The sequence below is a fragment of the Drosophila tropicalis genome, unplaced genomic scaffold (assembly GCF_018151085.1).
Source record: "Drosophila tropicalis isolate 14030-0801.00 unplaced genomic scaffold, ASM1815108v1 contig_463, whole genome shotgun sequence".
NCBI lineage: Eukaryota > Metazoa > Arthropoda > Insecta > Diptera > Drosophilidae > Drosophila > Drosophila tropicalis.
In genome coordinates this window covers 627,390-655,183 of record NW_027172929.1, presented here as the reverse complement: position 1 = coordinate 655,183, position 27,794 = coordinate 627,390, and the positions used below count along the sequence as shown (strand labels likewise).

General features: G+C 36.8%; 3 protein-coding genes across 4 annotated transcripts; all 3 read left to right on the top strand.

Moving 5' to 3' along the window:
* The first annotated feature begins 3,584 nt into the window (after nt 1–3,584).
* Nucleotides 3,585–6,313, top strand: LOC137574788 (cationic amino acid transporter 4). Its single transcript, XM_068287203.1, has 2 exons — nt 3,585–3,944; nt 4,058–6,313. The coding sequence occupies exons 1-2, from the start codon at nt 3,803–3,805 to the stop codon at nt 5,977–5,979; spliced, it is 2,064 nt and encodes a 687-aa protein (XP_068143304.1). The 5' UTR covers nt 3,585–3,802; the 3' UTR covers nt 5,980–6,313.
* Nucleotides 6,314–15,177: 8,864 nt separating this feature from the next.
* Nucleotides 15,178–20,931, top strand: trbl (tribbles). The gene is given in 3 exon segments (XM_068287213.1): nt 15,178–16,043; nt 16,045–16,502; nt 19,719–20,931. Coding segments are annotated over 3 exon segments (1,605 nt in total). The 5' UTR covers nt 15,178–15,566; the 3' UTR covers nt 20,389–20,931.
* Nucleotides 20,932–25,474: 4,543 nt separating this feature from the next.
* On the top strand, nt 25,475–27,109 carry LOC137574805 (F-box/WD repeat-containing protein 4). 2 transcript variants are annotated; one of them, XM_068287230.1, is made up of 4 exons: nt 25,488–25,506; nt 25,575–25,868; nt 25,948–26,532; nt 26,601–27,109. In XM_068287230.1, exons 2-4 carry the CDS (start codon nt 25,678–25,680, stop codon nt 27,052–27,054), a joined length of 1,230 nt encoding a protein of 409 aa, XP_068143331.1. In that variant the 5' UTR covers nt 25,488–25,506; nt 25,575–25,677; the 3' UTR covers nt 27,055–27,109. The 2 variants fall into 2 exon arrangements, with proteins under 2 accessions (XP_068143330.1, XP_068143331.1); XM_068287229.1 differs by having other exon boundaries at nt 25,475–25,868.
* The last annotated feature ends 685 nt before the right edge of the window (nt 27,110–27,794 follow it).

Here is a 27,794-nt window from a genome sequence, read left to right as displayed (position 1 = left end):
AAATCCAAAGCCACATCAAGTAAAACGACAACAACAACAACAGCAACAGCAACATCAACAGCAGCAGCAGCATCATCGGCAGAAGCAGCAGCAGCAGCAGCGACAGCACCAACGCTTTGGTAGCTAATATATTGTTGTTTATTTAACGCTTTTCGGTTGATGTTTTCTATAAGCAAAACTAACCATACAAAAAAAAAAAAATAACTATACAAAAAAAACATATATATATATATGCATATATGTGGCTATATAAAAATGGGGGTATATCAATTTTAGTTACATAGATAAAAACCTACAAAAAAAAACCTCATTACAACATTACAATCAACAGCCAACGACAACAACAAAAAATACCTTAAAGAATGCAAAATTTTGTGAAAATAAAATACCCAAAATAAAAAACCTCTATAAATCCCGATCAGACCGCTAAGATAATGACAAATGACCCGAACCAAGAAAGCAAGAAAAAAAAGACATAAAAAAAATATCAACTTGGTAATTTTATAGTCCTTCAGCATTTTTTTTTTTTTTTTTGTCAAGGTCTTCCACCCGATGACCTCATCATCGTTCGCAATGAGTTTTTTTTTTTTTTGTTGGTTTACTCTGGATGAATCTTATGATCATAATAGTCAAAGTTATGCCAAGAGTTTTAAAATTAATATTCCTTGTAAATTGATATTAACTGATAACTAAAATCCTGTCTTAATATACAGTTGTTAATTCCCTTAGCTATTCAAATAGGTGTAAGAAAAACAGATATGCTTTCCCCAAGAGAAAAATCTAAGAAAAACTTAAGTATATACTTAACTTTCAGTTTTAGATAGCATTTACATAAACCTAATCTAGAATACTTTGAAATCGATCAAATTGAAGAAAACAGCAAAGCAGAAATCTATAGGAATCCTGTAATATAACTAAACGAATCATCGAGATCAGAAATGATCTAAAAGAATCTTCTAGATGACCAAAGATCTTTTGGATCACATCGTAAAGTTCTACTATTGAATGAATGCAGTGAATCCAAAAAGAAGGAACAGACATGATCAGAATCTTATTATGTATCTGCTAGCTCATAAATGATTAAATGGAAATCTTTTGAATCATCTTCCAGATTGAATATGATAAAAAAATCTATTTTAGATCAGAAATCCTCTAATATTCAACAGCCACATAACTGTATTAAATAGGAACTGGGAAAAAAAAAAGTTTTGGAACTTGCTTTTTATATTCCTATTCAAAAAAGGGGCATTAAGTCTTCGACAAGATTGCATACTTTATTACTTATATGTACCCATGTATGCACCTAAGACATAAATTCATAATATCCGTCGTCGTTTTTTCCATTCATCTTTATTTCGTGCCCGCCGAGAAGACAGCCACACGTCAAGCCGGAGAGTCGAGCTGAGCGTAGCTGGCTGGCTGGCTGTGTGCTTTGCCTATACCCTATTGCTATATTGCTATCTTGACCCAATGCCGCGCAGACGCGACTGCGACATTTCCAGGTGGAAAAAAAACAGCAACAACAACAACAAAAATATGAAGATGCGCCATGAAGCTAACGCCTGTATACATGGTTTTAGGGCCCCCCCCAAAAAAAAAAAAAAAAAAAAAAAGGGGGAAAAAAAGCAGCACACCAGACACCAAGAAAAATTCGTCATTCATGTACCTACAATCGTGGCCAACTTCGACATCGACTTGTGGATGTTGTCATGCAACTAACTAATACATACTGTACAGCCGGAGCCGGCAACACCACAACCACGACCACCATGGGCCTGGTCATCCCGAACAGGTATTAGTTAGTCAAAAAAATATTTTTGGGACGCCCAGCGTCCGCATCGTGATTTTCAACCAAATGGCAAACGGTCATGGCGACTCTGAGATGGCGATGCGGCGAGAGATGCGCCAAGATTGCGCTTGCCACTTGGCTTGATCGATTGACGAGGCTAGGTGTAAGAAGAATCACTAAATAATGACGTCGTAGTGGATCTGGAGATGCCCACGGACACGACTACACGGACCTGTCTACACGTATTGGTAGTAGTCATGAAAGTGACATTCTTTTTTTTTTTGCTTTGTTTTTAGTCGCACACAAACACACGACAAGCGACATTGTTTAATCGATTGCGATGCCGGAAATTAAAGTATTTGAAATTAACATTTAATCTCCCCAAATCTCCCTAAATCTATGCCGTCATGATCAGTTCTTTCGAACTAGTTTTAGGTACTTACTTATTTATGAATAATATTTACAATTAAAATCCGAAATTTGACCAAGTCATTTACAAATCCATATGGATGAAGTATGTATATAAATTGCAATGATTGCAAAAAAAAAAAAAAAACAAATAAGCAAAGATGTAAACCTGTTTTAGTACTTGATTCCAAGTAACCCAATGCCCACGTAAAATCGCTGACAAATTTCATTGATGTGTGGAAAAGACAAGATTGTGTCAGTTGAAAACTTACTCATTGTCAAATCCAGCCTTGCCACAACCCACGAAAAAAAAAAAAAAACCAATAAATGTCTTTGGAGCCCTCTTGACATCAGATTACAAGTATATATTACATATGTTCAGCTAACTGTCGAACGGGCCTACAAATTAAGAATTATGCAAATTGGTGGCAAATTGCAAAACAGAGCTAATAGAACACGCTGTTATTGTGTATAACAAGTTTTAATATAAAGGTATTTTTAAGTGTTTACCCTTTGATATTTAAATCAAGAAATTAAATATACATTTTTACTACGAACAAAAATGTTTGTGAGGACTTGGGAATGTAAATGAAATGCTATGTGCCATGTATTCGATATTTTCCAAATCACCATTAACTGGTTTATGTACATATATTTTAAGAAAATTAAGAATTAGTTTTGTTTTCAAAAGAATGTTCCAAAAGGAAGTCACAAAGGGGAAAAGGAAGTAATTCTGAAGTTCTATGAAAATTCAAATTCATATGTTTAAAGGATAATGTGAATAACAGACCTCTCTGTGAATATACTGTTAACTTAATATTTAGCCTGAAAGTATGTGTAAAAGAAAACAAAGCAAAACGAATAAGAAAGCCTAGAAGTATGCTTTACTTTTTTATTTACCCAAAAAGTCAAACTCAAGTAACGATTTCTATTACAGAAATATTCGGTAACTTAGATCTTAAACATTATTTATTATTTATTACAAAATAAAAACTGTAAAGTTTGATTAAATATATAAAATTATAAAAACACATAAATTAGGTAAGTTTAAAACCATAATTTGAAATATTTGAAACAATCAATTATCAGTTTTTTGATACTTTTTATAAAGAAAATTCTCAGCATATCCTTGTTTCTATAAAATTTCATAGATATAAGGATTAGTTTAAAAGAAATATGAGTTAATTTATAAATATTTGAATGGAATCAAGTTCCCGCCAAAATAGCTTGTGTGGCTCACTGGCAAAAGCTAATGTCTATATAACTGAAAGCCCAAAAATGAATAGCTCCAAAGCTCTTGCATGGACATTACAGGAAAATTGAGCGGGTTAGGAGGGGGGGGTTAGTGGGGGGCGTTAAGAAAGGAAGAAGGAAAAATCGATTTGCTCACAGCTGTTTCGTGTACAACAAGTGAAACACAAAGTCCACCAAACTGAAAGTGCCGCGTTAAAAGGCGTTAAGAAAAGAGCTCAAAAGGAAAATAAATATATTTAGAAAATTTGAACATTAGACCATGCAATAGAGAGTAAACCACTGGATTCCAAATTGAGGATTCATTAAAGAGGCAGCTACTACACTTGGGAGGCAGTCAGGCAATTAGACGAAATGCCAAGTTCACGACGTGCCATATTGGGGCACATAATGTCGGGGCTATGTACGAAAATGAATCGCACTAAGCCGGTGCCTGCTGACGTCATGGAGACCCCATTGAAACGATGCCTAAACACGTTTGATATAGCCTTACTGGGTAAGTGAGATTGGAGAAAATCATCGTAATTTAATTGATTGGGACTGTCTCTGTGTATAACAGAAGATATGAATATATATTTGGTGTCGAATCATTGACATTGACATTTCCAGGTATTGGACATATGGTGGGAGCTGGCATTTATGTTCTAACTGGCACTGTGGCCAAAGAAATGGCTGGTCCTGGCATCATTGTGTCCTTTATATTGGCCGGTTTCGTATCCATGTTGGCTGCTTTGTGCTATGCTGAGTTCGGGACTCGTGTACCAAAAGCTGGATCCGCCTATGTCTATACCTATATATCGATGGGTGAGTTCTGGGCCTTTGTCATCGGCTGGAATATATTGCTGGAGCATATGCTGGGTGCCGCATCGGTGGCACGGGCTTGGAGCGGTTATGTCGACTCGATGCTGGGCGGCTGGATTGGCAATACAACGCTAGCGGTGATGGGTGGCATTCATGAGCCCGGTTTGGCTCAATATCCGGATCTGTTGGCATTTCTCGTCTGCATTCTGTATGCTTCCGCCTTGGCGTTTGGTGTCAAGGCAACTGCCGTGTTTAATAGTCTCCTAACCTTGGTCAATATTGGGGTCATGATATTGGTAATCAGTGTGGGATTTTGGTATGCAGATGCAAAGAATTGGTCCGAAGCGGAGGGTGGCTTTCTGCCATATGGTTTTGGTGGTGTTATTGCCGGTGCTGCTACGTGTTTTTATGCCTTCGTTGGCTTTGATTCGATAGCCACATCAGGAGAAGAGGCCAAAAATCCATCTGTATCGATACCAATAGCAACCGTATTGTCCCTTTGTGTGGTCACTGTGGGTTATATTCTGGTCAGTGCCGCTTTGACACTAATGATACCGATAAGTGAGATAAATCCAGCTGCATCCTTGCCCGAAGCCTTTGGCCAATTGGATTTGACTTGGGCCAAGTATGTCATATCGATTGGAGCACTGTGTGGCATGACCACAACTCTATTGGGTTCTCTATTCGCTCTGCCCAGATGCATGTATGCCATGGCCTCCGATGGTTTGCTATTCAGTTGCTTTGGCCGTGTCAATTCCACCACCCAAGTGCCGCTCCTGAATTTGATTGTATCGGGCTTGCTGAGTGCTTTGTTGGCTCTGGTCTTTGATTTAGCCAAGTTGGTGGAATTCATGTCGATTGGCACTCTATTGGCTTATACCATAGTGTCGGCTAGTGTGATAATCTTACGCTACAGACCTCTGACGCCACGGCGTTTGGAACAACCAATCTATGCACCAGATACACCTGACACAGCCGAAGATGATGATGATGATGACGACGAGGATGAAGATGCTGTTTCGCAATCAAGTAGCATTGACTCGGCCTCCTCGCCCACCAGTGATCTTATCGAGGGAGCTCTGGCTGGACGCCTTAAGAGTCAATTTCGTTGGCTTGAACCATTGCTGGGTCGTTTTGAACCGGGCTCTGTGGTGTCGACGGCTGTGATACTCTTTATTGGGCTCAGTTTTGCCATCTGTCTGCAATTGAAAGTATCCTGGACGGAGCTTTACACCGGCACCTGGTGGGCTCTACTCATCTATGGCTTCATAATATTCGCTGCTAGCACATGTGTGGCCATCATGGCCGTTCACAATCAGAATACTCGCGGTCTGAATTTCAAGGTCCCACTCGTACCCTTTGTTCCAGCTTTGGGAATCTTTTGTAATATCATGCTAATGGTTCATCTTGATGCCCTGACTTGGGTGCGTTTCTTTGTATGGGTATCCATAGGCATGGTTGTCTATTTTCTCTATGGCATTCACCATAGCAAAGAGGGTGAGTCTTGCTCATCGTATGCCATCTTAATGACCTCTTCGGAGGCCACTAAATTACCCTGGGGTTCCTTTAAGGTGGCTGCTAGTGGTGGTGGTGGTGGTGGTGTTGGTGTTGGTGGTGCCAGGCATACAGTTCTGGAACGTTTTATGGGTCGATCGAAAGCCGACAAAGTAGATAAACAACCCATTGTAGAGGCAGGCGAATATGAAAATGAAGCGCACAGTCAATCCTAAGAAAACAAATCCTGTAACAGAAAACTAAAATTACATATACAATTTCTATCAATATATATATATTGGAAATGGATCTCATATACATATATATATATATTTATATAAAAATCGATATAAATTACATAGTATCTAACCAATTAGGTTGTAGAACTTGAAATTTTCTTCGACTTGCGTTTTTCCCATTTTTGGCAGTATTAAAGTATAAAGAGACATCTACACCTATTTATATATCCATTGCATATGTAGGATCCATTTTCATTTCCATTTCCATTTTCAAAAATCTTATCTATATGTATATTTCACCGATATTTAAACGAAACGAAACGAAGCTCGTGGGGAGCTCTGGAAATTGAGTATTCTTAATTCCTAATTCTACTTCTATTGTATAGTTGTCTATTATATGTTATTTATATATACATATACATATACAATTACAACACGATTAAGTGTTGCAGTGTTTCAATATACCAATATCTCAAGATATATGTATGTATATCTTATATATATACAATTGTTAAACGATTATACTGAATGTCTATAAATTGTGTAAATTTATATGTATAAATAAATTATTTATGTTTATGTATGATGCATAATGTACCTAAAATTTGTTGATGAATTTATTACTCAAAATCTAGCAGGATCTAAGGATAAAAACGAACCAACTGAAAGGACTTATATCATGATTTAGATCATGATATTGTACGCTTTGGAAATCTGTTCCCTTAATTGTAATTCTCAAGCAGTTTTAACTTGAATAATATGGTTTGACCAAAAGATATGTAAAATTGTTTTATAGAAAAACAAATTACATTTAATTCTCAACCAGTTTTAGCGTTAAATTTAGTTTGGTATGGTCTGCTGATATGATAGAACAATCTGCTCACCTTTTGTGCTGCCTTTTGATTTTGATCGAGCTGCTTAATTTATATATCAACTAAAACTTTAATCAAAAAAGGAGACAAACTGGGTTTAGAATTATTTAAAGAAGACTTGCGACAGCCGAAAAAAATCCAGAGAGGTCCAATTTCTTCTCTATTTTTATGAATCTTTAGATTAGGTCAAGGTGATTAGTTTTGATATCTCTCTGAGGGTATAATGTTTCAGGTGGCACACGGCATGTGTCCAAACTCGAGCCGGAATCGCCGTCAATCAGAGGGAATATGAAGACTATTGAGCATACTAAAAAGAAAAAAAGAAGTAGTAGGAGAAGTGTCAAGAGAAAGAGACCACTTGAGGAGCCTGCATTGCTGCCACCAGCTTGCGCCTGCGCATTAGCCACGCTACATATACATATGTATGTATGTATGTATGTTAGTATGTGTGTATGTATGAATGTTTGTGGCACCAGCGCCAGCTGCACACAAGTCCCGAAATCGGGAATCGCAGCAGCCCAACAGAAATAAGATTCAGCATCCATCGGTAACAGGAAGCAGGTGGTGTTGCGTCGTCTGTGCATTTTAAATAATACATACAGACAGAAAGACATGATCTCCTCAACTCTCACTCCTCCTGATCTCGAATCTTGTTCCTTATGTGTATGTATGTTTTTTTTTCGGTTTTTGAACTCAAAATGTATAAGTTAACCTACATGAATGAGTGAATGTGTGTGTATGTGTGTGTCGTTTTTTTTTTTTTTGGCATCTTTTCAGCAACTATCAATGATTGAAAACGACGCAATTTTTCCTCAGAACTCCTCACAGAGGGGGGAAAAATTGTTTTCTAATATTCCCGAAATTAGCCACTTTAGGCAAAAAAGGCAAAGGGTTATTGCCCTCCCATAGAGCGATAAGTGTTACGTTCCGGGGAAAACAAAAGAAAAGTACCAAAATCGTATACAAAAGACACCAAAAAATAAGTAAAGAAAAGATGGGAAAAGCAAGGGTAAGGAAATTTATACAAAACGTCGCAATAACCCAAAGGCCAAAAAAGGAAGCACGTAAATGAAAGGAGGCCAAAGTTCATTTAAATCTATTGCTCTGAAAAACTCATGGAAAATTGAACAAAAAAATCAAAGAAAGAAGTAGAAAAACTCTCACCCCCAAAAGATAAAAGAACAGAAAGACAAGCGCGAAGGGAAAGACACAATGATTTTCCGGTTGCCGTATGCAAACCGGTTGCTTTTTCGCTCTTTTCGCAGGATTTAACAAGGCATTTTAGTTAATAGTTTTATTGGAATATATACACATACATACATATGTATGTATATATATCCTTTTTTCGTCGCCTTTTCCACCAAATAATGAAAAAGGCGAAAATTTGAAAAGAAAAGGGGTCACCCTTCTGTCATTTTGCCATACAATACAATGAACAATAGAAGGAAAAAGAATAGCAAGATGAACAAGAAGAACAAGAAGGGTTTAAAATTTGTTCAATCTTTAGGGATCAAACTTAACAATTTCGTATTTTTATTTGTGATGAGTTTATCTTTTATTTGGACACAACAGCCACCAAGTATGAAAGATTTATACATATATTTTTCAGCTGTTCCTGCGGGACTGTACTTTTTTTTCTATACACGATCATCATTCTTTTCACCCACACACACACATACACACATACGTGATTTCTACAATACAAATTTGCAATCATGGCAAAGTGAAAATGGTTGCAGGAATATAAAAACCCCCACAAAACCAAACTGAAACTGAACCTGAACAATTTTTCTATACATTTTCTTATTGTGTGATGGTGCATAGAGGAAGAAATGAAGAAATGCACATGGTGGAATAGTTAAACGGACAGACATAATCCTCCACACACACACACACACAAACATGGCTTGGGAAAAATCAGAAATTATCCACATCTATCCGCATCAATCTGAGTCTCTGGGTAATAGGTACAGATGACACCAAACATGCATAGCTCAGATTTCTTGCCCTTGAGAGTATATGCACCCCCGCTTAAGGTACACACACACACACACACACACACACTTAGAGATAGACAGAGGGTGAAGCAGAGACAGAGAGAGATAGAGAGAGAGAGAGAGAGAGAAAGAAAATTCGAAACAAAAGAACTGGGACAATCTGTTTTTACTATTTAGCTGAGAAATAGAAGACAGAAAAATTTTCCCATGTATGCATATGCATTTTATGGGTTCTATTTGGTTACATTTTGTCACATGTAGGAAAAACGGATTTGTCAAGCATCCTCCCACTCCTCCTTCTTCTTTGTCTCATATGTTGTAATTTACCCAACTGATTAGAGAGCTGGACAAAAAAAGAAAAAAAAAAAATCATTTCCCACACTCAAACTCAAGATCCACTCACTGTCTTTATTTATTGAATCTAAATTCTGACCAAACAATTTGAAATACCTTTCGAGATAAACACAAACAAAGTCATATATAGATCAAAGGTCTATGGAGAGGAGTTTAGTTAAGTAGGGCAACATTTGGGAGCGGGACTGAACACCTGTCAAATCCTAATCAGAATGAGTTAAAAGTTGGTTTTTTCGGTTTTCAAAATTAAAACCTACAACTAGTTAAACTAACTTTTTAAGTCTTACTCCATTTTTTTGTTTCTGTTTTCTTATTTCTTGTTTTTCTCAATTTTGTTTGTTTGTTTTTGTTGTTTTTTTTTTCATCGTATAATGAAATTGAGATGACCTTACGTTTAGAGCTAGCTCCACACGACTCCAACACAATATTGTGTTGTTGTTGTTGTTGATGGTGGTGGTGGTGGTGGTGGTGGTGTATATATGTATGTATGTACATTTCGATTTAGCTTTGGCTTTGGCTTTAGCTTTTGCTCCGGCCGATGCGAGGGCGCTTGGCAATGAGCTGTGTAAGCCATTCGGCAAATTGGTTTCATTGTATCTATGTGTAGGTATGTCTGTCTGTCTGTACGTTTCGTTCAACCTTTTCAGTTGTTTTTTTTTTTTTTTTCTTTAGTTTTTATAAACAATTTTTTGTATTTTTTGTAGGTTTTTGGTACAATGCTGAAGCAGCGCCAAAAGCCAGCTACTCTGCGCTGCTCTCAAATTGTTTTGACTGCAGCTTCTTGACGGCCATGAAACCAAATTACATCAATGGATGGCAGCAAAAGGGGGGATGGCGACGGGATCAGGCCACGGAATGGAATATTTGACTTTGATTTGAAGTTTGTAGCTTTTTGATTGCCAAATCTTAGAAATACTAATATGTATTATAACGAATTGTCTGATTGTGAGAATCAAGAGTGAGAAGGGCAAAGATTTAAGATTTTGTAATAACTAAGCTTATGAGCCTCTGTCCGGACACTTTCATAGGGTTCAGTGCACTATTACGAAATGCCATAGAAGGCCCCAAAAGACACAAACGAAGTAAACAGAAAAACAAAATCCAGTCATAAAAAGCCATAAAGAAAACTCTCACTCTCACTTTCTTCGAAGCAAGCAAACCAAACCAAAACACAATAAAACACATCAACATCATCATCATCATCATCATTTTCATTAACATTATCATTATTATGAATGCAAACAATGGAAGTTTCAAGACCATGAAAGAAATCAAAGCTTTCGCTGATGTTTAACAAATATTTACTTATATAGTTAATTTAAGAACAGATTTCATAAAGATACAGAATTAAGTGCAGTGTAGGATTAGTTTCATTAGATTGATTGTGATTAGTTTGTTTGCTTCAAATCTTATCAATATCTTTGGCATAATTATAAGCAGAGACTTTTATTGTCATTTTGAATTGTATGCCCATGAAAAGTAAAATATTATAGTATAAAAATAAAAAAATCATAGTACATATTCTATTTGTAGGTTTCTGTCTTCTGTCATTTATAAAATTAGAACATTCGCTGCTTTAGAATACAAGATTTGCTATGTATTTAAAGTTATGTATCTTCAACTGTAGAGAGATTTAATGCATGACATTAGATGGCAATGAAAAATGGGCGAAACCCTTCGTTTAGAGGTAATTAGGATAAGCTCATAGAATTCTTTCTACGTTCTTTATGATTAGAAAACACTAACAAGCGATTATAGCAAATCTCCATAAGTGATTAACTACTGTTTAGAAATGCCTAGAGGTTCGGTTAAGAGGATCTTATAGTACGGATTAAGTAACACGCGATTATTACCTGGAGGAAATACAGTTTTCTCTAGCTACAGGTTTACTACACCTTGTAGAAAGGTTTTCGTTTTAGGCGTTAAGAATTCACCTTAAACTAGAAAATATACTTACTAACAGCAAATATTAGTAAGTAATGAAAATGTATTTATCTGATAGCTATTTGAACTACATAGTTAGAAATGTTGGGAAAATTACTGAATAGAAAACCATTTGTAGTTCTACACCCTTCGATGACTAGACAGACATGACAAATACGTTACAATTTCAATGATTATTTTGGACTTTTGAATAATAATTTCACTGACTGTGACGATTGAATGAATGATGGGTGCCCAGGTACCCCGACATATTGTACATACAATGAACATTCCGTAACGGAAATATATTCGTGAGTAAATACAACTGGTTAGCTGATCTGTTTGTTGGTCGATGGAGAAAGTGTCACGCTATTGTAAGCGTGTAAGCGCATCAGATCAGGTGCATTGACCACATAACTTGTACTCTACTCGGGGCGGATGGAGGTAGGGAAAGAGACAAACACTCACAAATACACTCGGAAAGCGAGACTGATAGCATGCCACAGAGGGAGGAAGAGGGAGAGTGAAATGGGGGAGGGTGAGATTTTCACAGTTTATAGATCTTAAATGTTGAACTATAACTGTAATGATAAACAAAGTTAAGTTAAGCTTAACAAACATAAAACAAAACTTTCTTTTTCTCTCTCTCTCTTGTGTGTGTGTGTGTGTGTGTGTGTGCTGCCTCGATTTGGGGGAAAAGATGCCAGGGCATTGAACTGAACAGACTGAGTCAGTTTTTGGATGTAAAGTGAGTAGTCAGTAAGCTGACCATGAAAACTAAAACTCCATTGGAGAAACTGATATACAGATATAATTCCAACAACTTCAGAAGAGTAATTCAAAATTAATACAAGGATAACAACAATTAGAACCAAAATGTAATCAAAGTTCGGGTAAAAGTTTTTACTTTTTTTTTAATTTATTACTTGTTTCTATGAGTGAAAATTCCCCTTGAATGCAGATAAAAAGCACATTATGATGATTTAGCCTATCTTAATGATAAAGTAGATTTTATTTGAAGATGATATTTCACTATATTGCATTACAACGAAACTATTTAAAATCAGAATCATGCATCATCGTGTGACTCTAGTCCATTCACGTGAATCTCATACGTCTCCGTTTCTTCACGGTTCAGAGCAAGCACGCCTTGAATTTCACCTTTCATTCAATCAGTCAGTTAAAGATTTCGTGCAAAACTGAAACTTTCAACTGGCATGCACATATGTATGTATGTATGTACGTATATACATATGTATGTACATACAACAAACAATATATCAGTCTGTCAGTTCCATATACATACATACATTCATATGAATGTCTGTTTCTCGGGTCTCTGGCCTGGAATGTCATGCCAGAGAGTTTCAGTGATTAAGCCGAAGGCGCTGAAAGGGATGTGGAATAGCCAGTGGAGTGGGCGGAGAGGGAGGGTTGGAGACCACTTTAAAGTATCGTCATCGCAAAAGTTCTCGCAATTGATGACGCAGCCACACGATGACGCATGCGATTCTTCTTCTTCATCATCCGATCACCTTTTTTTGCCACAGTGAGCGAGGCAAACCAAAAACACAGAAAAGAGAAGAAAAAAAAAACTACTTCATAGTACGTTTATGAGCTTAGCAACAACAACACAAAAAAGGCAAAATTTCATCACAATTTTAAAGTCAAAAACTTGTTCCACTCCCGCCCGCCGAACAGCACACAGCTTTCACACAGAACGAAAACACAAACAAAACAGAATGCGATAAAAACGTTTCAAGTTTAACGGCCCGATAATTTCAAATTTGAATTTAAAACTTAACGTCCGCTTTTGAAAAGGTTTTTAGCGCGCATGGCGTGACTCCTTTGTACAGTGGTTCCCAATTGCAATTTCACAGTGTGGTGTAAATAAATTGTTACTTGACAAAATGCAATTCATTTTATGATAATCTTTGAAAGTGACCTTTGTCGTCATCATTGAAAGCATTAATGATTTTCAGAGAGACATACTTAATGAAAAAATATAATAACAAAATTGAAAACAAAGGAAATTTCATTATATATATGTACATATGTATACGTGGACCTACATTTATTTCACAATCACAAGTGACTGATATAGACATACATATATTTATATACATACATACATATGTACGTATAGAATATGAACAAAGTTTCTTTCTCGAACAAAATATAATAAATACTAGTTGAACACTCACAATTTAGAGTTACTCTAATAATTTTAACGTGATATTTCAATTTGTATATGTATGTATGTATTTTTAATTTCACAATATCTACAAAATATAAATAGGATCAAAGTCATAGAAAAAGTGAAGGTTTCTAACTTGAAAAGTTCGGTTTAATTTGCAATCTGTTGAAATTGCAATATTTATGAGAAACTGTTTGGTAGCAAAAAAAAAAGTAATTAAATTTATTCGGAAAGGAAAACGAGAACAAGCCTAAATAGGAGTTTAAGTAAATATTAGTTTATCAACAATGTAATGTAATTATTTATTTTGTAAAATCCATCAACTCTCCGATCACATCTCCAATGACACAGTGTAGATATTCCAGCTAAAAAGAGAGAGAGGGAGGCAAAAAATCATTATTTATTCTTCCATGTATGTAGCTTTCGTAATTCGAAGGACAAACGGAAACACAAAAAGCCGTTAAAAGTTTAAAAAATAAAGCGTTACATTTGGTTTGAAATCAAATCTGTTGCTGTTGAGGCCCACAAAATGAAAACAGACGCCAAAAACAAAAACGACAACAGCAACAACAACCTGAAAAGCAATGCAATGAATTCCAAAAACAACAAAAACTACAACAACAATAAGGAGGAAAGAAATGAAATACTTGGAAATCACCTTGCAACAGCTGCAACTGCAACTGGTACAGTACCCGGTGATATTATTAGGGGTTGAGAAATAGAAATACATACACACATACATACATAAACATACATATGTATGTATGTATGGATATGTATTTCTATATGTATGTATGTGCATATCTACCTGCAAATAAAATGTGCGGTGGTGGTGGTGGTGGTGTTTCCTACCTGCTTTATTCCTGCATCTGAAAGATGCTCTTTCTCTCTGACTACCTTAACGTCTACCGCTGCCTGCTGTCGTCTTCCTCTTCTCTGTTGTCGTCATCGCTATAGACGGGACGTCGTAATTCCTGCGTAGAGCAATGATCCTTTATGGCTGCTCCTTATACAGCCCCGACAGCTGCAAAAAGGGAAAATCATAAAAATAATTACATACACGTATGTACATACATACATACATACATATACATATGTATGGATATATGTACATATGTATATGTACATATATATGTATGTGCATATATGTGAAATACAGATTCGCCTCATTATAATTGTCAATTTTTGATATTTTATGCAGGTTTTAATATTACAAACTCTTCAAGGACTAATGGCATGTCCATGTATGTATAGGCATCTCTCTGTGTTTGTGTGTGTGAGTGTGTGTACAGTCATTTAATATAGGGGTTGGGGTTGATTTAGAAGAGTTGTGTTTTGGCATTCAAATACTTTTCAATTTCACTGTCAAAAATATGTATTGTACTCTTGTATGTATCATGTCGCAGATTCTATACCCTTTCCTGTAACCCATTCCCACAAAGCAAGCACCAGTTCCTTAAAAGTTATTTCCTATTTATTTTAATCAAATAGAGTTTAGATATCAGAAAGCTAAAAAGTAATGACTAATTCCTAAGGTAATTTCCAAAGTTGACTAAAAACAGAACAATTGCATTTTATTTCACCAGTCTTGTAAATACACACTTGCGTTACATATTGCAATTCAAAGTTGTTATGCTTTTGGATACCCTTTATAACACTCACGCGCTCTCTCCCTCTCTCCGGTTTGCTCATTCATTCGGTGTTTGTTCGTGGCGGCTTCGTGTGTTTCGTGGAAGTTTAAAGCGAATATCGAGTCGAGCGAATTGATTTCGGCTGAGCGAATTCATTTTGGCTGAGCGAATTCATTTTGGTCGACCGAACATTCATTTTACTCAAGCGAATACGAGCATTTTTTTTTCAAATCGTTTTCAACTGTCGTGTCCATCGGGTGTCGTGTCGGTGATTTTTTTTTCGATTTGTTTTAAAATCGTGTTGAGAAAAAGCGAGAAAATATACATTGTTTTTTTTCGGTGCATACACACACACACACACGCACACATACATACAAATATATAGAATAATTTACGAAACGTTAAATGTCAGAATAAATAAAAAACGGTAAAATGTCAGTCGTGAGTTAAGACAGAAAACACAGTAACGAATATCGTGGGGAGAGCAAACGAAGCAAAAGCAAAGGCAAAAAGTCAAGCAGTGACTGTGATAAGAAGCAAAGCAAAAAGAGTGACAAACAATAAGGAACCGAAAGGAAATTAAAGCAAAGGAAAGGAGGATCAAAACATTATGGATAACAGCGGCGTAAGGGGTAATGGTGGCAGCGGAAGCAGTCGCACCGCTACAGTGGTGGTCAATAAAATAGTCAACAACTACTTCCTGCCAGCGTCGCCAGTGCCGCCCGTTACCAGCAGCAGTGGCAGCAGCAGCCCCACCACGTCTTCCTCCTCCTCTTCCTCCGCCAGCAATGGCTCATCAGCGGAATCTTTCGTGACCCCCAAAAAGGATTTTCCTCCCAATGCAAAAATGCTGCAAACCATACGAGAGAAACTATTGACACCTGGCGGAGCCTGTGAACTCCTTGCCCTGGGCATCTCGGCTGAGGATATTAGCAGTACTGGCGGCAGCGGGAACAGTAGTTCCAGTGTCAATAGCAACAACAACAACAGCAGCATCAACAACAACATTGAAGCAGCCGTCAAAGTGATCAAGAACCGTTACCTAATCAGTGCCCAACCTAGTCACATCTCGGCCGCTGCAGCGGCCAAAAACACCCGCCTCGTATCGCCATCTCATCGATCTCACCTCCTCGAATCTGAAGTGTGTGGATGTTTTCAGTGGTGAGCAGTTCCTCTGCAAGATCATCAACGAACCACTGCACAAGGTCCAGCGTGCCTACTACCAGTTGCAGCAGGAGGAGACTCTGTGCCGCAGCACCCTGTACAATCATACCTTAATCCGGGCCGTGCATGACATAGTTCCACTTTCCAAGGATCGTACCTACATCATTATTGCCCAGGCCCAGCAGTGCAAAGACTCTGTTGGTGTCCAAATGGGTGTCTATGAGAACCTTCACACCTACATTCGGCATCAGAAGCGTCTCTGTGAGGCAGAGGCTCGGGCAATATTTCATCAGATTTGCCAAACTGTTCAGGTGTGTCATCGCAATGGGATTATTCTCAGGGATCTCAAGTTAAAGCGCTTTTATTTCATCGATGAAGCAAGGTAAGCAAAAATATACATTGTGTATACATATTAACATTTATTTGTACATATATGGGATAATAGATTAGGAAAGTAGACGGGATGGAAAAGCCCATGTTTTAAGGGAAGGGAACCGGTTCAGCATTCATAAGTGGTTCATTTGAAATCTTTCCTGAACCGGTGTAAAAGTGGTTCACAATATTTTAACTGTTTTTCTGGGTGTGTGAGTGTGTGTTACCAATAATTCTGTATTTCTGTTTTTCTTGGTTCAGAACAGGTTTGCCGTCTGTCCTCAGAGAGGAACACCTTCAAAATGTAAGCGCCACCAAGCACATATATACACACAAAATCACACACACACGCTCAACCTGCATATGTTAAGATTGTTTTGCAATTGGATAAAAAAAAACTCGTTATGAGCAATGCGAGAGCTTTTTTCATACCCGTGGCTGTATCTCTGTGTTTGTTTGTGTGTGTATATGTGTTGGTAGTGCCACAATTGTTGCTCTTGTTATTGGCCCATGTGTTGGTTGCTTGTGGCTGACGACGGTCTCCGTCTCCGTCGGCGTCGTCATCGTCAGTCGTCGTCGTTGTTGTGGGTAACATTGAACATTTAACAAGTGTTGCAATCAAATCACCAATAGGCCAAAAACAATTACACACACACACAAATACATATGTACATAGAAATAAGCATATCGGAGGCACAAGGGCCAATGTGCCACAGTGGCGGCACGAAATTGTTAGGCCAATTTAAAACCTTGCCTATTTATTGGGCCCTGCAGTGTACATATATTGATCAATTTCAAAAACTACAGAAATTGCGTATGACGCTGACGACGCCGACGCCAACGCTTCAACTTTTGTGCTCAATTTGTTGTCGTATTTTTTTCCTTCTCTTTCGTTTCCATACAGTGGCAGGTCATAACAATGGGTACACCAACCACCATATTTAGCACCTTTTAAATATAATTGAACGACGAACATTTCGCAATACTTCAAGAACTGTAGCATCCCCTCTCACTCAGTTTCTCTCTTTACGTCTCTCGGTCTCACCCTCTCTGTTACTGTTTGGTTGTATCTGTTATCTCAGGGGCGGAATGACTCTCTGAATGTTTGTAAATTTCGTATAACGCAATATTTGTTGAATTTTTCAACATTTTCGCTGGTCTTTGCTTTTGTATACGTACATGCATACATACTTGCTTATGTATGTATATGTATATATTTGTGTGTCTGTGTATGCATCTACGTGTGAGTTTTGCGTTTCCATTGCCAATGCAATTTGCAAATTTATTGCATTGACGTTTTCCGCTTTTTATTGTTTTTCGTACTGTGAAATGTTTTTTTTTTTTTTTTTTTTCTTACGATTTGCACATCATTTGTAAAAAGAAAAAAACCAAAGCAGACTGCAGTTTGGCATATTTATACATACACACATGAAGGCGAGTGCTGAGACAGCTGTGTCTCTGTGTGTGTGTGTGTGTGTGTAAGATTTTACCTGTAACAGTTTATAAACAGAAAAATGAATACAGTTCCGCATATGTTTCATTTTTGCACTTGTTGCGTCAATATAAGTATGTATGTTGTCTCTTAGAAAATCTATCTGGTACTACGAATTCTTATAGAAAAATCATTTTGAGTACGAGTCGAAGTACTTGTTTTAACTTATGATAGATTGATTAACAACCTTTAACAATCATTTTATCCGCCTCCTGTTTTTACAAGAACCTTGTGATTTTTATTCGAAATTAACAAACGTTTTGGGCAAAGAATGTTCATGCATACATAAATACATACCTACATATGTACTTCTGTATGTATCTCTTACAATATTTCCTTTTGTAATCAAAATTATATTGCTTATGTGTACAAAACACAATAATCCCATTTAAATATACGTTTTGTTTCACATATGTATGTATGTATGTACATACATACGATTCATTAATATGTATTTGTATATTTATATTATGTATGCATATCTATACATATATTTTTAAACGCACACACAAAATTCGATTTTAAGGTCAAAATGTTCAATGGCCCTGACTCTGATCTTCTGTATTTTTTTGTTGGTATGCATGTATGTAAATTAACACATGACTACATATACACATAATTTTTAGTATTTACGTGTACATACATATATGTATACATACTTACATACATATGTATATGTAAGTATGCATATATATTACGTACTATAATTTCCTTATTTTCATTGTGTGTTCAATTCGTTCCACCATTGCACGTGTAACTTTTGAGGTGCCTTTTCCTCTTTATTGTGTTCATGTTCTCCGGCTCCCCACTCTCCATCTTATTGTTGTTGTGCTCTCTCTCGGTGTCGTCTCTCGCAGAGAGACTATGAGGCGAGGTCGCCGACGTTGTAACTCACTTAAACACACGCTCTGTCTATTTGTTTCTCTTTTTCTCTCACTATCTTTCGCTGTTGGAGCTTCTGTAATTTGTTTGATGCCAAGTTGTGGAGAGGAGGAGGGTGGAGAGCATAGCTTTTTGCTCAGGGTCAGTTCGAGGTTTTTTTTTTCGTAGTAGTTGTTGCTTTTTTTGGGTTTGTTGTTACTGCAACAAGTTGTTGCTCGCCGCACCGCGCACTACGTCACTTTGTGTACAGCTGAGCTTAGCCTGACTTAGGCGCTTGTCATTGTTTCATTGTGTCTGTATCTCTGTCTCTGTGTGTGTGTGTGTGTTAGCCTATTTTTTGCGCACTCGAATGTGGGCCAATGTCAATGATGGCCGCCGCCGCTGCTGTTGCTGCCGCTCTCTTGTCTTGGGTGTATGTTTGGCTTGGGGTCGCATCGTCGTGAGCTAAGCTTTCGTCACTCAAAATCACTCACTCCCTCTCACTCACACTCATACACAATCTTCCTCTCTCTCTCTCTCTCGCTCGCATATCTCTTACTACGCCAACGCAATGTTTGATCGATTTACCAAAAAACAATAATAAAAAAAAAAAAAAAAAATCAAGGTTGTGCAACATGCAGACAGATTGCACATTATGTTTGTTAATGATGGGATAAAACCATATGAAAATCAAATATCAATAGCAAATGGTTTATAAGTAAAGATTTCTCAAATACATTTCATCAAATACTAAATTATACCACAAATGTGTTTATGTACCTGGGAATTCCACAATATTCTTAAGAGGATGGGAGAAACCAGTTAAGAACTCAAGACACTAACTAATTATCCTTATCTTCTTTGTGATTACAGAACTAAACTGCAATATGAATCATTGGAGGGATCGATGATCCTGGATGGCGAAGATGATACGCTTAGCGATAAGATCGGCTGTCCACTGTACACGGCACCGGAATTACTTTGCCCGCAGCCAACATATCAGGGTAAACCGGCGGATATGTGGTCTCTGGGTGTGATACTTTATACCATGCTTGTTGGCCAATATCCATTCTATGAGAAGGCCAATTGCAATCTGATTACGGTCATAAGGCACGGCAATGTTCAGATACCGCCAACGCTCTCCAAATCGGTACGTTGGTTGTTGTTGTCACTGCTGCGGAAGGATTACACGGAACGGATGACAGCGACACATATCTTTCTGACGCCATGGCTAAGGGAGCAGCGACCATTTCATATGTACCTGCCTGTTAATGTGGAAGTGGCCGATGATTGGGATGAAGACGAGGATGATGAGGATATGGAGGAGAGCGATGAGTCCTGTTTGGATGGAAGCGATGAAAGCGGCAGACGATTGTGTTCACTTAATGGAGATAAGCATCATCAGGATGAGTATGAGGATATTGGTGTGGAACCATTGGACTATACTCGCACCACATTGCAAATGAGCCACCAGCAGCAGATCCAACCCACGACGCAGCCGCAGCAAACAGTGGTTGATGTTGTCGATGTGGATATGGGCTGACAATTGTCTGGCAATAGCATTAAGTCAATCGGGATACGCTCTCTCGGACACGCTGGCGCGTGAACTACATCTGCGGACCGGCTGGGAATGGGTTGGCTTACCATTCCATCCATCGATTCGATTCTCTGGCAGTTGCTCCTGCAGATGATTTCCTACGGCTAATGGGTTAAACCCACGCCAGGCGTCGACGCTGATAGCTCTCCATACGGCAACACACAGACACATCGACACTCACACACACACACGTGCACACATTCATCCACCTAAAAACTATACAAAAAAGACTTTGAAGCCTCGCTCACGCTCTTCACGTTCTCCACTGTCAGTCAGTCAGTCACTCACTCAAAAACTCACTGCCTTCCAATTTTTTAATTTTTTTTTAAATGAGTTTAAGATTCAGTTTAACTTTAAACCCAATCCCTAAAACAAAACAAAAAAAAATCAACTCCTCGTTCTTCTTACTTATATATATATATATACTCTATGTAGATGTTATATTAAAACCCGCCACTGCAACTGATTCTTCCTATACATACATATATACCTAATATATATATATATATACATATATATATATAAAAGCAACTTATGTACAATGCACATAATTTTTTTTTTTTTTAATTTTTTTTTGCTCCTTGTAAAGTTTGTTGATCCTATGAAAACGATCAAAAACAAAAATATGAAATTGCAAATTGTTATTTATTATTTAAAAAAGAATTTTTTTTTTTGTTTAAGAAAAAGTGATGAAAAAAGTTGAAAAAAAATAACTGAAACCAGAAAATAATGTAAAAAAAAAAAAGAAAATTGAAAATTGTAAAACAAAAAAAAATTAATTTACATTAAAATTTTGATCTCACTTGAAAAAATTGAATTAAAATTGAATTGAGTTTTTTTTTCGGGTCTGAAAACGAATACCCTTAATGAACTTACATATATACCAATCGAACTGAACGAATGATTTTTTGATGTGGTTCTTTTTTCTGTTCATTTCGTTTAGATAAGCCTTATCGGCAAGAGGTGACACACAGTCTCCTTTCAATGTCACATTGTAAATGGATTGACTGACGAAAATTATAAGTCAAATTTGATGTTTGAATGAACTTTTTGAAAATTGATTGAAACCAATATTTGTTCTGTTCTTGAGAAAACTTACAAAATATACAAAAATCCCCAAAATATGTCATAAATATTTCCAAATTGATGTATAAACTAATAGCTTATGATCAAAACATGTTCATTTTGGAAAAATATTTGTGAATTTCCAAGCATTAAATTGCTAATTTAACAAGTTCTAGACTCATTATCATGTCTACTTAATAACCTCATATAGAATAGATGTACATACACATGTATATTTTAAATGCATCAGGTAGATGTGTACTTAAATCGTTGTCATAAGACCTCATTTCGTGTATGCCAATTAATATTCTTTATAGGTTTGTCTATATGAAATGATGCTATCATAAATAACTCGCTCCTTATGCCCTTACAAAGCGGATACATTCACTTTGAGTGAATTTCTATAGAGTTGAGAAATAACTAAGACACAAATAGTTTAGGGGCTCGTTTTTCTCGATAACCAGAAAAGAAATCCTTGAAATGCCACATACCATCTCATACATTTGTTATACCATTTATGATTAAGTATACACTTTATACTCTACTCATACATACAAACATTGATCCGGCCAATATAACTCTCGTACATATATGTACATATGTATATTTATACAAAGTTCAATATTTGAGGTGTACGTGGCCTTCATATGGTAGGTGGTTGGCTTTACCTTCTCAATTCATTTTATGCCTTCAAAAACCTAATATTATTCTGAGATAACAACAATTTAAAAACTACACACACACACACACACACACACACATGTGCAAAAAACCAAACACAAAAAGACGAAAACAAAAAATAGGAACCGAAGACTATTACAATTTTAATACGAATTGTGTATACCCTGGCAAATAAATCAAATGATTTCAATTTGGATAAACATAAATTTAAGGCGAAAGTCTTAAAGTTTATAACTTTTGCGTTAGGCTTAAAAACAAATAATGGTATATATTGATATATAGGCCCTTTGAGGCCAATATCGGGCGTTTGTGGGGAAAATTTGAAATGTCCTTCTGGGTATTGAAGTTTACCCAATCTCTTACGTTCCACGATTATAGAATTTTTTGACTTTTCGAACCATAGGGTGCCTTTTGCTAATATGTACGACTAACTAACTAGTGGCGACGTGACAAAGTTGTTTGTGTATGCGTATGTATTGGTTCGGTGGGTCGTATGAGCGGTTTTTTTATACCCTTGCAGAGGGTATTATAAAATTGGTCAGATGTTTGTAACGCACAGAAGGAGACGTTTCCGACCCCATAAAGTATATATATTCTTGATCAGCATGAGAAGCTAAGTCGATATAGCCATGTCCGTCTGTCCGTCTGTCCGTCGGTGCGTACGCGTTTTACTCAGCCATCTTAAGAGCTATCGGGATGAAATTTTTTTTGGGAGCTTTTTTTTTACCCGGGTGAGATAAAGTATGAAAATCTTTGGGATCGGACTACTATATCATATAGCTCTGGAACAAAAATTTTTGCAAAAATTGGAGTATCCCCATGAAATTTACCAATATAATAGAATTTGATATAAAATCTCAGATCCCAAAATTTGACCCTGATCGGATAAATAGAACACAAGTTACAGTCTATATAAATCGGTTCAATCGCTGCCGGCAGCTCTGCTTGCTGCCTACTACGTCATCATCAAATCAACAGAGCACATGCATACACACACAGACGCAACGCTACATAAACTGTATGTGTATGCGTGCGTTGCTTTGCTTAGGGAATGAGGGAAGAAGAAGAACAAATTGTACATAGTATGAAGAGTAAAATTGTTTTGTTTGTATATTAATGAATTGAGTTGCAGAAAACAAATTTTGAACATGTGAAATTATTATTGTCAAGGACTGCAAGGGTATATAAACTTCGGCATAGCCGAATTTAACTTCTTTGATATTTTATACATCAGATTATGAAATTGCTACGAGAGAATGAGAATTGCACGAGGTTACTGCGTAAAAAGCGGCGAAATAAAACTGCTGACAGACATTGTGACGGGGACAGGTAGGTATACATACAGGTGTATTTCAGATAGGTGTTTTTTTTTTGTTGCTTTTGTTTTCGTGGTGAGCGAGAGAGCGAAGTTCTTCTCTATGGTCGTGACAAGTGCCACGCATGAACTGTTATTCTAGATACAGGTACTAAATTCTAGAACTTCTTGAATATTGTAAACAGTTTTATCAACAAAAAACAGAAAAGGAAATAACAACAATACATAGCTAAAATGCATGACGCAATGGGAAATCACAGGGCGTCAGTTTGTTGTTAAATGATTATGTATGTATTTAGAAATTCATCGAATACGTTTTTAAAAAGATGACTGACAAAAAAACGGAAATGACTAGACTCTCCCCTTTTATCTCCCCCTCCCTTCCTCTCTCTCTCTCTTGTCTAATAATAATAAAATGCGTTGTTGAATTTATTTTATAAATTTTGCCAAATAAAAAACAAATAGGTAAACAAAAACATAAAATAAAGTGTTTCTAATATTGCAAAGTAAAAGAATTAAACTAAAATGTTTTTAATAAACTTAAGTACAACAAATAGGCAAACATTATAATAAAATAAAAAACAAGTTGTCTACTTTGACAAAAAGAACAACAGATTCACTTTTTAAACGTTTGAACTGGAATAGAATTACCAGATTTTTGGGGAAAGTGTAACAGAAAAAGTCTAAAATGCTAGACTGGAACTATCTATGTCAGCTACTTTCCCTTAAAACATGTGTTAGATTCTAAGTAATTGTATGTCATTTTTGTATTTTTTGAGCAATTCAAGAAACGTTTGTCCAAATTCTAAGCACCGATATCACCCTGTGTCACAGATTCCAATGCGGCGGTGAATACATTCTTTTTAGTATATTTTTTAGAGAGTCAAACTCTATTTTATTTCAGGTATTTAGCGCAATTCTTTCGCCAGAGTTTTCCCCCTCACTAATTGCAAAAAATAAAAACCAGTGCGCCAAATAACTTTGTACTCAAAGAGGGAAAAATAAATATACATATGTATGTATGTACACTGTATTCGAGAAATGTGCATTTCCCGATCATTTTCGATTTATTTTTAGTTATATCTGCTGACGTTGCTAAAGGCGTAACACAGGTTAGTTTTGGCACTTTGCTTTGAAATGTTTTTTTTTTTTTTTTTTTTTTTGATACTTGTGTTTTAGCCCTCGTTCAAATATTTGCCTAAAAGTAGATAGTCAAGTGGAATCAAGTCATTTTAGCCTGCAATTTCTTATCAATATGGAGATCATTACTCAGCTATTTTGAATTCTAGTTGTCACAATTATTAATAATCTGTTTAATGTCGAAACTAATGTCAATATGTGGGGGAGCAAAATTGAACGTTCGTTTATACCATATTAAACAAATTATCATTAAAGACAGATTGATTACCAGGTTAAGTTGAGCTAGTTGTCATGCCGATTATGACGATTGTGAATATGTATTTTACGAGATATAGTAAAAATTAATGAACGTGTAACATTGCTACAGATAAGGCATAACTGGATGATATACGCAAAATTATATACATACATAGACAACAGATAACAGAAAAATGAAAGGAAAAATTGTTGTAGGAAAATTTGGAATGAGCTGACGTAATTTTAAAACCAAATACAATGATTAATCCGTGTTTGTGAAAGTTAAGAATTAAAATAATCTGCAGGTTTTTGAGTTTAGAACATCCAAAGTAGTTGTTCTAAAATCTAAAGTAAATTGTAACGTAAAAGTTGCAAATTTTCCTTAAAATTTTACAATTATAAATTCCAAGTACATATGTCACATTTGAATTTTGATTTTGCGTTAAAGCCTCATGATTTGGTCGATCTGGTAACTCTACTCATTAAGGAAGCTTGCTGAGCGAATTTTTTCAAAAAAGAGAAGCAAAGTCGCCGCAATGCGGCGAATTGTCGCTGCTTCTAAGTCAGGGCGAATTCTCGCACGTTTGTTTTTGTTTTTTACAGGGACGGAAAATCGAAGAAAATGAGTAAATTTGTAAACAAATGAAAGACATAATCTATTGAAAGTTAAAAAATGTAAAATTTTCATACGTAGCAAACAAACTCACAACCAGGATATTAATTACAATTGTATCTGACGACGACAAGAAGACCTTCATCTAACGGCAACGGACCGGGAGGACAGATGTTCTAGCATTATGTTAAAGCTTACGGACTTGAATGCAGATTGCCTCTTGAAGATATTTCAATATTGCTCGGAACGGGAATTGGTTGCTCTGTGCCGGGCTAATGTTTTTCTATGCGGGATTATAGAGAGACACATTTTCTATGGCTTGACGCAGGATCTGGTAATGTGTGGCCATCGGAATTCACCTAGCATAGAGGAGAGGTTAGTCCCGGCTAAGAACGAAATGACACTTGAATTGAAGTAAATGATTATTATTATTTTTTTTTTTTTTTTGCAACAGAAACAAAACACAATTGACCTACTGGGAGAGATTGAAAGTGTCAAAGAATTGGGTGAGCGGAATTTATCAGGAACGCCCCTACTATCATCATGCACAAATGTTTCCGACTAAATTGTGCCTGGAACGAGATAACTTATATATAACACATACAAGATATTTGAGACGTTATCGTAGATCGAGCACCGATGGTCTCCAGCGGCGTTACGAAGAGGAAATCCGAGCACCCACCAACAGTGACATTTCAGACTTTGTTAAGAAGGATGCCACTCTATTTGCGGGTCGAGTGTGTGGCACATGTTTTGTCTGGGATCCCGATGAAGGCATCACGGAACAGAAAATGCATCAGGCTAGCGAATATTTGTATTGTGTGGATTTTGTCAATGACCTTTATACAACTAGCACAGACAAATGCTGCAAAGTGTGGCATCGATCGCAGGAGTTTGGCTTGACCCATTTCGATTTGGTCATTCAGTTGCCACAACATTCATTCAAATCCCTTAAACTCAGCTCAGATGGCCAATGGCTCTATGGTGGACTGTACACGGACAAAGAAAGAAGAGCTCTGCGTGCCATACATATAGAAAGGTAGATCATTTGATTTAATCACTGTCATTTGTAAACTAATTTATAATACATATCTTTTTTTATTTTAGCGGCGAAGAAGTTGTATTCAATTCGAATACCATTTCCATATACGATCTGAAAATCAAGGACGACAACATTCTATTCACTGCCAACTTTGATACGACATTTCGGCTATTTGATCGTCGTATAGATAGAGATGTTGCCATTTATGAGGATCCGTTTGACTCATCCTTCTATTGTCTGGAATATGATGGATTGTACGGCGTGCTCTGTGGCACCAATCGTCATGCCCGTGTAAATCTTTACGATATTCGTATGTCCAAATATGTGCAGCTTTACTTTCCCGGCCGAACGCGCCAGCATAATAGCCGATCGCCAGTTTATAGTCTAGCCTGTGATAGTCGCTACATGTTTGTGGCCACCGATCATAATTTACGTGTGTTTGACTTTAAAACAAATTGTGGAATTCAAAGGGATTATGCCAACATGTACGACCAAACCCAAAGATACATTAAAGTGTAAGCAAAACTTGCAAAACCATCACATCGTCCTAATAAATTGAATCTGTGAAAACTTACTGAGGGAAGTTTTTTTTCTTTTGACTAATAGTCGCACCGCAATTTTTAGCTTTAAGACATCTCGATAGTCCTGCCGAGGAGCTGATAGTTTTCAACAAGTTATCGTTATTTAGGACTGGGAAAAAATTACAACTCCAAATGTTTTTGATGCCAATCGATAGAGATCATCAAAGACATTCTTGGACACTAAGTCTTTTCGTCCTGCGGCAAGATTTACGTATTTTAGAACTAAAAATTGAAAAAAGGATAATTGTCTCCCTCGTTATATCTCGGCAGGACATTGATCGATTTCACCAGGACATTCTGGAGCCTCCAGGATCAGGACTATCAAACTCCATTCATTCGAATTTTTGTAAGGGGGATAGTCAGAAAAATGGCAAACAATCGCAAAAAATCAAAAAAAGTCCTTTTTATTCAGCCACATCAAGGACGATCAGGATGTCCTTTGGGCAGATATTTGTCCTTGATGACCTGCTTTGACTAACACTAACAGATCCTGGAATGTCCTTCGGGCAGCTGAGGTAAAAGAACTTTTCTGTTTCAGAAAAAATGGTAAATATCTCGTGAGTCCTTTTTAAGGATCAGGACTAAAATGGTGTCAAAAATGCGAACCATCAAGGACTATAGTTGGTGCAAAAGACATATCTATAGTCCTGCAGGGACCCGAGATATCACGGATTTTGT